Genomic DNA, 12,481 nt, shown 5'->3' with positions numbered 1-12,481 from the left:
TTTTCGTGATCAATATCATTATCATAGCCACTGCTGGACAAAGCCACCAGAGTTCTCCCTGTATCAAGAGCTGTAGCAATTCATTTACTGCAAGTTTCCTAAAATTGAGTTGTGAACCTTGCTTAAACTGTCATGAAGCTGCAAACGTTTCCTGCAACTCCATTGTCCTACCGTGACAGGATATCTGGTCACAAATCATAGTCTATCAAATCTATAGAGTAGAAATATCTCTAGAGACAGCATTGTGTTCTGCACATGTTGTCAGCATTAAGCTGTGATTGTTGTGTGATCTCATGGTACTGTTGTTTATGCTTTCTGCAGGGTTCAAAAATTATGTATGTTACATGTATTTGTTGCATTTTTAACTTTTGTTTTGTTGTAATAACAATGGTGAATTACTGTTGTCACAGGTGCAAAGAGAAATACGTGAAAGGAAAAAGTTTGTTGTATGAGCACTTTGGCATGCTGTGCCATTTTGGTTGCATTTTGAACAAATGTGTTGTTATGTTGTGTGCAAAATGTGTAGCATTGTTGAGCAAAGTCTTTGGCCATCTACTAAAGTCTATTCTAATAGCAAATTCCATCTTGGTGAACACACAGGTATAAGGCAGTCAAAATCCACAGCTTGAAAAATCTCCATTTCTTTTGATTATGGTGAACCTCATAGCAGACTATGTAGGAGTATTCTTTCTCCCTCCTGACACATTTTTGATAGTTCCCACCTGCATGGCAATTAATGGTTTTTGTTTGAAACTAGAATATAGGCCTACATACACAGGTATCCTCAGATCTAGGTTGTATATTCTGCTTTGCAGATAAGTCAGTGGGAAGTAAACAGATTGAATGTGTATCATAGCAATGGGGAACAGAAGGAAGAACACACACACACACACACACACACACACACACACAGTCTTTTTTTTAGTACAAATTTATCTGCTTTGTTGTATTTTACCATCTTTGTATTGAATTAACCATTGATTGACAAGCATAAAATGTTGTCAAAAGCCAGTATCGTCAACACTGCACAAAATGCTGGTGCTGCAATATGCATTCAAGTTGATTCGGAACTACACATGTGACGAGACACTTTCATGCTTAGATAATATTTTTTTGTATGAGAACCACTTTTCTTTCACAAACTTTGAGGACACTCTGCTCATTTGTATATATCAGAGAATAGTTTAAGAAATTTTGTCTTGGAGTGGATAGGGATAGTATAGCCTGATGTCTCGGTTAGGTTCAAAGGTACGGGTGTGGTTATGAGTGGCCAAACCATAAAATTTAATGTCGGAAGAAGTTGGTTGTAGTTACTGAACACTTGAAGCGGTGATTCAGAAGTAGTCACTGTGAATAGGTTACGTTTGTCATGAATGTTAATGTTTATGACCATGCTGATCAAAGCTGATAGGCTGCATTTGAAGCCTCTAGTTTTAACAAGATGTAAGTGTTCAGCATGGTTTTACAATATTCAAAATTAATTATGCATTTATTAATATTGAGAGAATTGCTGTTGTAACATGCGTTCCATTATCTTTCAGAACTGACCTGGTACATCATGTTGCGTTTTGTGTTATTTGTGGTAGTTGCCACTTCAATGTTGGGGGTGTCATCATTGATAGTTGATGGTTGCAATGAAGCTGTGTGTGCAAGTGTGGTGAGCAAATGTATGCTTACTCAGTCTTGCAAGTGTGATCTAAAGAATTGTTCATGCTGCAAGGAGTGCTTCAGTTGTCTTGGTGAACGGTTTGACGATTGCTGTTCTTGTGTTGGTAAGTAGTTACTAATTGTCATACTCATCTGTTTTATGTTTTTAAATAGAATATTTATGTTTATTTAAACGAGTTTTGACTAACAATATATTTTCAGTATAACATACCTGTGTTACATAACTGTGATTTCTTCTCGAAAAGTCTTTTATTTAACCATGCTGTTAAACATACGATATTATTCATATTGTTATTTGATAATGAGTAGGAGTTTTTCAGTCAATAAGCAGACATAAATTTGGTCATAAGCCGTGAAATGTTGAATATTGACGCTGCAGTTGAAATGTTGTGACCAGATAGAAATATTGAAGTAGATTACAATGAATCTGTACTCCATACAGTGATAGGTCTCAGATAGTTGGCTGCATTATTGGCAATTTTCAACTGAAAAGTGTAAATACATTTGCTGGTATTATCTGACTGTTATACTCTGCCTAGAATTGTGGTAACACTGAGACATTGCCATAGAAACAGAAATAATACTATTTCACATGACTGGTTGAGATAGATAGCCTTCTTTTGTAAGTTCGTGCTTGGCTACCACAGGCGCCAGCCTTTACAGCATCTTTTCCCTTCCATGCTGCATGTTTGTCCTCTTGTTATTCTTTTTTCCCGTACCTTGAGGAACATTTGCATTTCCAGTTGCTTGGCATCAGAAGAGTCCCTTCACTGTTTTTTTGTTCAGTTTTTTTCTTTCTTCATTCCCCTTCTCCTATCCTCCCTCCGCTTCGGCGTTTGAGGTTCTTCTTTCTCTTTCCTCCCGGTGGGCTCCTGAAGGCTGGCCCATGTGTCTGATGCATAACAGGTGTATGGGTAATGCGCAGTTTCCAGCCCTGGGTCAACAGATAGGGTTCGCACAGGCCAGGCCCAGGGAGGGGTGAAAAAATGGTTCAAATGGCTCTTAGCACTGTTGGACTTAACATCTGAGGTCATAAGTCCCCTAGACATAGAACTACGTGAATGTAACTAACCTAAGGACATTGCACACATCCTTGCCCGAGGCAGGATTCAAACCTGTGACCGTAGCAGCCACATGGTTCCGGACTGAAGCGACTAGACCTGTTCAGCCACAGCGGCTGTCCTGAGAGGGATGATTGTGTGAGCTATTACCTTCACAAATTGTGAATTGGTTCTTCTGCTAGGTGTTCAGGAGGTGTGACCTGAGGTGTGAAGTCATTCACCATCGGTGATGCTGGCAGTCATGGGGGATTTTCTCGCAATGAGCCAATCATCATCTTCTCAGTCTATATCTACTAAACATAATGACACTAACGATTCAAAGACACTACCAGCTACACCTCGGTTCCTCATGGTTTTGCATGCTGAAGACGGTCAGTACTTTTGCTATGGTTAATCCATTTATTATTCAGAAAGTCATTGATGCAATTGCTGGCTGTGTGAAATCCTGCTCTCCTTTATGCACTTGAACTTTTCACTTGGAGAGTTCTTGGAGACTACTTGTAATTCTCAAGCGCAACAATGGCTTGCCAATTCACTCCCCCCACGGCTATCCTGTTCGTGTTGAGGCCCATTGAATGCTGAATTCTTCATGTGGTGTTATTTACAATAGGCTGTTGATGGTCTGACCGAGGCAGAAATCCAAACTTACCTCTCTGATCATTGCAGGCCGTTGGGTAATGAAAAAGGTAAATGCACCCTTAGTGTCCACACGCACTCTTTTTCTCACATTTGATAGAGTAGTGCTTTCATCGAAGATCAAAGCAGGCTGTGTAGTTATCACAGTCTGACTATACATTCCAAACCCGGTGTGCTGCTACCAGTGTCATCATTACAACCGCAGTCAAACCTCCTGCCTTCTCTCCGCTCCATCAGTTGCAATGAGAACATGCAGTTTCCTCCCGACATTGTCCAATGTATCTCGACGGATGGGCCTTAGAGGAGATCCAGGTGAAGGAAAAAGTGCCTTACCCCATCGCTCGCAAGTTGTTGGCTAGTCAGAAACCCTGTGTTTTACCATGCGCCACTTACAGTACCATTTTTGCTACTTCTCACTCCATGAAGAACATGGCCACGCGGGTATGTGACCTCAAATTCAGCACTGCAGTTGTAAAATCACCCAGTGTCAAATGGTAGCATCCCCATCTCCTTCTCCTCCAGCTGTGCAACAAGCCACCAAATTTTCACCTCACACAGTGAAATCACCTGCTTCACAACCAGCAGGCCGGAAAGGCCAGAAGGAATACTCCCGCGAAGGCTTTTTATGTGCCTCCAATCAACAATCACCTGAATCGTCATCTGACAACCGCAAAGGCTTGAAGAAATCAAACAAAGGCAAATGGTCTTCTCCTTCACCAACTCGGAGACCCTCGTCAACAGTGTCGCCGCATGATACCCTTGCTCGACCAACCTCCATGTCGCTAGTGTACAGCGCCAACTGTTTTTCTACCCTGGACTCTGCAGACCGACTGTGGGAGAATGTCGAGGCCTCTGTAGATCTCGTGTAGCAGGATCCTTCAGCCTCTGCACCCTTTAGCAGAGGTCTTCAAAGCCTGGCACCCTGCAGCCACCAAGGTGACACCCCTTCATTTTTTCCTCCACCCCTTTCCTCATCGTGATTCTCCTCAAATGGAATGTTCGCAGCCTTAGATCCAATGAGGAGGAATTATAGCTGCTCTTGGAATCACAGCAGCCACTTCTTCTTTTCCTCCAGGAAAGAAAATAGCATCCTCACCACCACTTTGGCCTCTCGCTGTTCTTCCCGGTCCGCTTTGACCTTCCCTCTGGGAATGGCACTTCATCTCATAGGGGAGTCATGCTAGTCATCCGGGATGTCATTCGTTGTCAAACCATCTCCCTGAACACCCATCTGCGAGCTGTTACAGTCCTCATTTTCCTTCCTTGCTTCGCCTTTTCTCTTTGTACCGTTTACATCCCTCCATCATTCGGTGTCATCAGGGCAGAATTCCTCCAGCTTATTAGGCAACTGCCTCACCCCTTTCTGCTACTTGGTTACTTTAATGCACATCATCCTCTGTGGGGCTCTCCCAGAACCTGTGAGGGTGGTGCCCTCTTGGCTGACATTTTCAACCAGCTCAGACTCATCTGCCTTAACACTGGAGCACCCATGTTCTTTTCAGCTTCCTCATACACCTGTTCCCATTTGGACCCCTCATTCTGCACTACCCAGCTTGTCCAGCGTCTCAAGTGCTCGGTTCTCTCTCACATGTACTCGAGCGACCATTTCCTGTGTGCTATCCATTTTCTGATCCTACCCACCTTTTTGCAAACCCAAATGGCAGCTTTCTAAGGCCGACTGGAGGCTTTACTCCTCCCTGGTAACCTTCGACAAACAACTTTTCTCGAGGTGTGATGACCAGGGAGAATACCTTATCAACCTTATCCTTACTGCCGCAGAACTTTCCATTCCTCACACTTCATCTTTACTGCACTGTGTCCCAGTCCTTTATTGGACTGAGGCATGCCATGACACAATTCGTGCACGGAGACGTGCCCTCCACATTTTCAACCATCATCCTACGATGGCAAAATGTATTCATTATAAACAGTTGTGTGCGCAGTGTTGATGCATTCTTCCAGATAGCAAACAAAAACATTTTCTTCCGTTGTGTGGGCCAACATGCGATAGTCCCCTGGCACCAATTTTGAACCTGACCATAGCAGATGATGTCATAGTGGACCCTATTACTATTTCCAACACCTTGGGCTGCTATTTTTTGGAGATATCAAGCCCCAACAACTATCTCCATCGGAAGCGAGTGGAGGTGGCTCACGCGATACCCTTCTGTTCTCAGAATCGTGAGTGCTACAAAGCCACTTTTACAATGAGGGAGCTGGATCATGCTCGCACTTCATCCCGAACCTCCACCTCAGGGCCGGACAGTGTTCACATTCTGATATTGCAGCACCTTTTTCTTGTGGGCAAGCGTTTTCTCCTTCATATGTATAATTGCACCTGGACAGAGAGCATGTTGGCCAGATGCTGGCTTGAAGCCACTGCCATACCCATGCCTAAGCCCAGTAAGGACAAACACCTTCCTTCTAACTTCTAGCTATTGCCCCATTTCTCTCACCAGCTGTGTTTGCAAGGTGGTGGAATGTGAGATTCATGCCTGGCTGGTAAGGTGGCTCAAGTCCCGTCTTGTACTGATGGCTGCACATTGTGGATTTCAAGCGTGCCGTTCCGCAGTTGACCATCTTGTCACTTTGTCAACAGATGTTATGAATGGTTTTCTGTAGAAATACCAGACTGTGGCTGTGTTTTTGATTTGGAGAAAGCCTACGATACCTGCTGGAGGACTGATATCCTCTGTGCTCTCTAAACATGGTTCCCCATTTCCTTCAAGAATTTAAGACAGAGTTTTCAAAGTCAGTGTGGGTTCTTTGACGTCGGACACCTTTATCCAGGAAAACAGGGTGCCTCAGAGCTCCTATCCATGTGTCGTCATCTTTGCCATCACCAGTAATCCTATTATAGCCTGTCTCCTGCCAGGCATCTCCATCTTTCTTTTTGTTGATTATTTTGCCATCTATTGCAGTTCTCCATGGACTTGTCTCATTGAGCGCCATCTTCAGCAATGCCTCGATTGTCGTTGCTCATGGAGCATCAATAATTGATTTCGTTTTTCCACTAACAAAACAGTTTGTATGAATTCCTGGCAGCGCAGTTGGTTTCTTCCACCGTCTTTACATCTCGGGCCTGTTGCTCTCCCGTTCGTTGAAACTACGAAATTCCTGGGTCTCCTGCTCAGTAGATTACTTTCTTGGTCCTCCCATGTGTCTTACCTGGCAGCCCTCTGTATGCGGTCCCTCAATGTCCTAGGTGTCCTCAAAGGTACTTCCTGGGGTGCAGATCCGAACCACCCTCCTCCGTTTGTGCTGGTCTTTTGTCTGTTCGAAACTAGACTATGGGTGTTTCGCTTGTGCATCTGCATGACCATCACTCTTGACACCGTCTCAATACTATCCACCATCATGGCATCCATTTGGCCACTGGTGCCTTTTACGCTAGCCCGGTTTAGAGTCTGTATGCAGAAACTGCCACTACCACTGCGACTGTCTCCTCAGCAGATATGCGTGCTGTTCGTGTGCCATGCATGGCCACCTATCCTATACCTCTTTCTTTGATGACTCCTTTGACTGCCAGTATGGGGTGCGTCCCTCTTCACTGTTATCTCCTGGAGTTCGCTTTCAGCTATTGTTCCAGTAGCTTAACTTAACGCTGCCTGCCACTTTCCCGATGGGTGTGAACCCTTCGTCACCTTGTCTTCATGTGGCGGCTTGCGTTTGCCTTGGACTTAATTCACTTCCTAAGGACGCAACTCCAGGCTCACTCTATCGCTGGAAGTTTCTCATCCTTCACACACAGGTTTTTCGGGTGTGCCTTCATCATTGGCACTGACAATTTTCAATATCGGCTTCCAGAACACAGTATTTACAGCGGAGCTCTTCGCCCTGTATCAGGCTACACAGAACATCTGGTGACACAGGCTTTTTAATTGTCATTTGCTCTGACACTCTTTGCCCTTCAGAGCCTCTGTGTGCTGTACACCGTCCATCCCCTAGTGTAACGGGTCCAGGAAAGCTTTCACTTTCTCACTCTTGATGGAGCCACCATGATGATTGTGTGGGTCCCTGGTCATGTCGTTCTGATTGGCAGCAAGGCCGCTGACACTGCTGCCAAGGCTGCAGTTCTTGTACCTCGACCTGCTAGTTTTTCCATTCCCTCCAATGACCTCTGTGTTGTCGTCTGTCAGCAGGTCATAAACACTGGTCTTACCTTCACGGGAATGAGCTCTGTGGAATTAAACCTCTCCCAGCAGCTTGGCCGGCCTCTTCTCAGTCCTCCTGCCACAAGGAGATCATTTTAGCTAGGTTTCGTATTGGGCACTGTTGTCTTAGCCATTGCCATTTGTTAAGCAGTGATCTCCCACCACTTTGTGCTGATTGTCAACAACCTTTGACGGTTTGCCATTTCCCGACAGAATGTCCTTTTTTTAACCACTCCCATTCTATATTATGTTTGCTATCTGAGTTATCAGCTGTTTTAGCGAACAACACTTAGACTGTAGACTGTGTTTTACTTTTTATCTCTCTTGTCTCTGTGGCCTTTCTCCAAGAGCAAGTTACTATTTTTAGCTGTCTTTCCTTCCCTCACTTTTAACTCCTTTTTCGTATTTGTGTTATATGGTTCTGGCATGGGCTTGTATGTCTGTCAGGGATCTATCGCTGTACAGAGGGAAACATTAAATTTAGGAGTTCAGAGAAGGGAATAGTGTTAGTTGGCAAACTGCATACATTAGACAAACCATGATGTGCATGTTTTTGCTTGTGTTAAATATTATTTTCCTGAATACCCAAGGAGACAGAAGCAGGATGTTAACAATTGTTGTTGACACTCACCCATATTAGGAGTGGATAACTGGCAAGTTCTAACACCCAACCTACCAAGAGATTACTTCTTTGCGTGAATGTATCAAAGATGTAATACAGAAACAAAATAACACCATCACACAATAAAATGTTAATTGTTATGAAGCAGAGGACAATGCTATATTAATATATTTTTGACTTTTCAGTTTACAAATTACTTACTATTACTTTGTTCTGCATTTTGTATGAAGGTGTCAGTTTTTTAAGATTAGTAATTCAGATCAGTATGGTACATTGGTACATGTTCAGTTGGATAGTCTAAGAGTCATTAGTGATTAAAACAAAGTAGTTTATCAATCCAAAAATTGCTGGTAAATAGCTGTAACTTGTGTGACTCACATAAGAAGAACTGAGCAAGATGATGCAGTGATTAAGAGATTGGATTAGCATTTGGGAGGACAGCAGTTGAAATTACAGCCCAGATATCCTTTTTTTAGGTTTTTGTGATTTTGTTAGAATGGTTAAAGCAGATGTGGGGATTGTTCTTTTGAGAATGATGTGGCCAATTTCCAATCTAATGCTTCCCCAGTCAGTTTCTGCTCCATCATCATTGACAGGTTATAAAACACTACTCTTTCTTTCTTCAAATAAAAACAAAGCAAAACAGAAAAGATGTATGTATTACATGAATTGCAGGTAATGTTTTTTGAAAAGAAAATGTAATCACAGATTTTCTGCTAGACGACTGAAAATGATGCTGTCATTCATTACCGCAGTGTGTGTAAATTACTGTAATAGAAAAAAATTTCCAAGTGGCTGTGTCTTCAGATATTTTAAACTTGAAAAATATTGTGTATAACTTTATTGTTGGTCATTATGCGGTAGTTTGAGTCAACTTTGATTCTCTCTCTCATGTGATTGCCATTGTAGTTTCTGTAACTGTAATCAATGTGATGTCTCAGCAGTTATTATTTTGAGCATTTTTGGTAAAACTTTACAAAGAGCCATCCACACTCTTATCTGAGCTGTACGTTGGTAATACCTGTTGCGAGCAATCATAGGTAGCTGAGATGATGGAACAGCTGTTTTGTATAGTCAATGACAATGATGTTTTATTTTCAGTTGCAGGATAAACAAGTGTTGTATTTTAACATAACATCCATTAGCAACTACATATCGTAATGTGATGAAATTGAATTTTTGCAGACAAATGTAGCAACACACACAATAAATGATTATGATTATTATATTCTTGCAGATGTGGTCCATCTATGCAGCTAAATAAAATACTTTTTTTATGTCATAAGCAGTTCGTTTACTTTTATTTATGACATGTGATGTATTACAACCCATTGATGATCTTGAAATGAAGGGAAGCAAAATGGGTAGGGCATGAAAGCAGACTTTTATTTAGTTATATAGGTGGACCACATCTCCGTGGTGTTGGTGTTGGTGTTGGTGTTGGTGTTGGCGGTGGTGGTGGTGGTGGTGGTGGTGGTGATAAGAAGAATCACATAAAAATGATGATAATACCGCATTTTAATGAAAACGAGTGATAACGCTACTGCTTGTTCATTGTTGCTGCAGATTTCATAAAATATGTGGAACGTAATAAAAGGTGACAGTGAACCAACTTAGTCTATTTGCATGTGTGATGAGACATTTGTTGATCCAGTATCTATGCACATACACACAAACACATGCAGCCCTTGTGAGAAGTAGCAACAGTAAGGAAAACAGAGATTGCTATTCACTGTAAAGACAGCATATTGAGTGGCAGGTGGGCACAATGAAAGACTTTTACTCATTAGTGTTCGACCGAAGCCTTCTTCAGAAAAAGACACACACATTCATTCACACAACCAAGCATGTCTCACAAACAAATGACCACCATCTCCAACAAAGGCTGGAGAAGGGGAAGGAATAGCACAGTTTCCATTTATGAGAAGTAGAAGTGTTTAGATCATGACAATAGTATTCCATCCGGAATTTACAATGTTTAAATCATATTATATAAGAAATGGCCATCGTAATTAATGCCTTCAATATAAACTAAACTAATATTGTGTTTGTTAATACTTTCGTTTTTCAGATATGTGTACAAAGTCTAATTCCACTGGTAGTCCACTTACCAAAATAAGCCATGTTGAAGAGTTTACTGATCCCATACCATCGCTGTTTGAATCCTTGACCATGGATCCTGACACAGAGGGAAGATGGACATCATATACTTATCCACAGGAGCTTGATATTTCTCTGTTTAGCCCAAAAATAGACAACGAGATAATAATGGCAAACAGTGAGTCAATAAGCATAATTATTTAATTCTTGTTCATATAGAAATGAATAAAATATCTCAGTATTTAGTTGTTGTTATTTTTTAGTCATTACATAGTTCTTTTATCCATTTTGGTGACCATATCCAGGGTGTTTAATAATTGTTAAAAAGATAAATAACACACAGAAATGTTTGATACAGCACTAGATGCAATATATCTTAAAGTTTTATAAATAAATATTCATTGTGACTTCCTTGAATAAAATGGCATATGTCACATCTGTAATCAGTTTCCTGCCAAATCCTATGATGTATGGTGACAACTGCCTGTGTGCCCATATCCTGTTCTACGTGAGGCGTTAGATAATGTTCAAGCATTCCCAGGTTTGATGTACTAGTTACATTTGACGTGGCAAAAAATAGGAAGAATTATCAGTTTGTTACAGCTTACAGCACAAAAACATTTACCTTAGGCAACTCCCGTATAAGTTGATTATGTGACATGGTTTTTGCTCATCCCATATCCAAACATTATGCTGATTCACTGTACTGCAGGTATGGAAGGTGGCTTCATCACTGAGTACAATTTTATCAAGAAAATCATCTTCATTCTGCATTTTGTCAAACATTTCTACGCAAAACTCACCTTATTTTCCTTTGTCACTTTCTCTTAAAACTTGCAACATTTGCAATTTGTGGGAATTGAATGATAGGTGTTCCAGTAACACTTTCCACTCTGTAAAACTAATCATATTCAAATCTAAGCTGGCATGTCTCATTGATTTATGTGGACTATGAATGTAAGGCAGCCAAACTTGTTCAGTCACTGTGTCAGACTGCTGTCCAATCCTGATCTGGCATCCTATGTGATACACATCCCGTTTTGGTGAAATGTTCATACCAATCAATATCAGTTTGTCTTTGAGTTCGTGGCTTGTGATTTTAAGTCCTGAATTGCCTCTGAACTGTGGTAGCAGATTTGGATTCATGAGACCATAAACAACATTGTGGTCATTCTGCATGATTTTATGACTGCATGATAACTGTTGGAATAGCTCATTTGCACATGTCACCTAGGGGAATGTTGGGAACTAACAGTGTTACATGGGAATAAAAATGAAGATATACTCCATTCAGTGCTGTATCAAACATTTATGGAAGTTATTTATCCATTTCACAATTTAGTGTAACTGGTTTATAAATACCGTTCAAGACAATTGATGATTTTTTATTTTGTATGAATTTTGTGTATACTATACATTTGCTATTTTTGGTAGCAAAGTAACTTTCCCACATTGTAGAAGCCATGATAAAATCTTTACTTCATGACTGGGCACTGAGCTCATCACATTTAAAGAAGAGAAGTTAGGCCTACCACTAATCTTTCTAGATTTCTACCCTATGTCATTCAGAGCCAGCAACAATACTGTTACGCTGGCCCTACGTTAAAAAAAAATTCTGGGATTTTGCTGCCTCCCCATCTGTACATTCTTGAGAGTGACTGAGCCATCACCATGGCTTGCATGTTACAGAGACTATGAAAAACTCTGCTATTGAAGGAACAAGAATTCATAAAGGTAAACTCCATCCACAGGCTCTGTTGGGTCTATCAGTATTCGTGTCTTTCTTCATCAGTGGCGATGTTGGATGCGGTATGGAGGGGGCATGGGATCAGCACACCACTTTTGTGGCCACTGTTGGCTTTTGTGACCTGGAGTCGCTACTACTTGGTCAAGTAGTTTCTCAGTTGCCGTCACAAGGCTGAGTAAACCCCATTCCAGTCCTCCCACTGAGGAAATATCCTTGGCGGTACTGGGAATTGGACATGGGCCCTCCACACGGTAGTCGGTTGCAGTGATCAATCAGTTGCAGAGACTGACAGTGAGAAATCGGAGAAATACTTTTAATTATGTAACTATTTTTGAATAGTGGACTCATTTTATTAAATAACTGAACTCTTTGTACAAACATAATTTATGGTTAAACTATTCAGGATAAGATGATAGATATGTAAGTTTAAGAAAGATTAATAGGACAATAAGGCCAGCTTCCAGGTAAATCTGGGTTTTATGAAGAAAATAAA

General features: G+C 41.3%; 1 protein-coding gene across 2 annotated transcripts in view; it reads left to right on the top strand.

Moving 5' to 3' along the window:
* The window catches only part of LOC124612446 (protein twisted gastrulation-like), a 40,999-nt gene that overhangs the window by 11,196 nt on the left and 17,322 nt on the right, over positions 1 to 12,481 (top strand). For both annotated transcript variants that reach the window (XM_047140667.1, XM_047140666.1), the window contains exons 2-3: positions 1,542 to 1,772; positions 10,213 to 10,419. In XM_047140667.1, the coding sequence (XP_046996623.1) occupies positions 1,559 to 1,772; positions 10,213 to 10,419 (421 nt within the window). In that variant the 5' untranslated portion in view covers positions 1,542 to 1,558. The remainder of the gene's footprint in view (positions 1 to 1,541; positions 1,773 to 10,212; positions 10,420 to 12,481) is intronic.

This window comes from Schistocerca americana, chromosome 4, assembly GCF_021461395.2.
Source record: "Schistocerca americana isolate TAMUIC-IGC-003095 chromosome 4, iqSchAmer2.1, whole genome shotgun sequence".
Taxonomy (NCBI): Eukaryota; Metazoa; Arthropoda; class Insecta; order Orthoptera; family Acrididae; genus Schistocerca; species Schistocerca americana.
The sequence above is the reverse complement of the archived record's forward strand: the minus strand, read 5'-3'. Positions and strand labels throughout refer to the sequence as shown.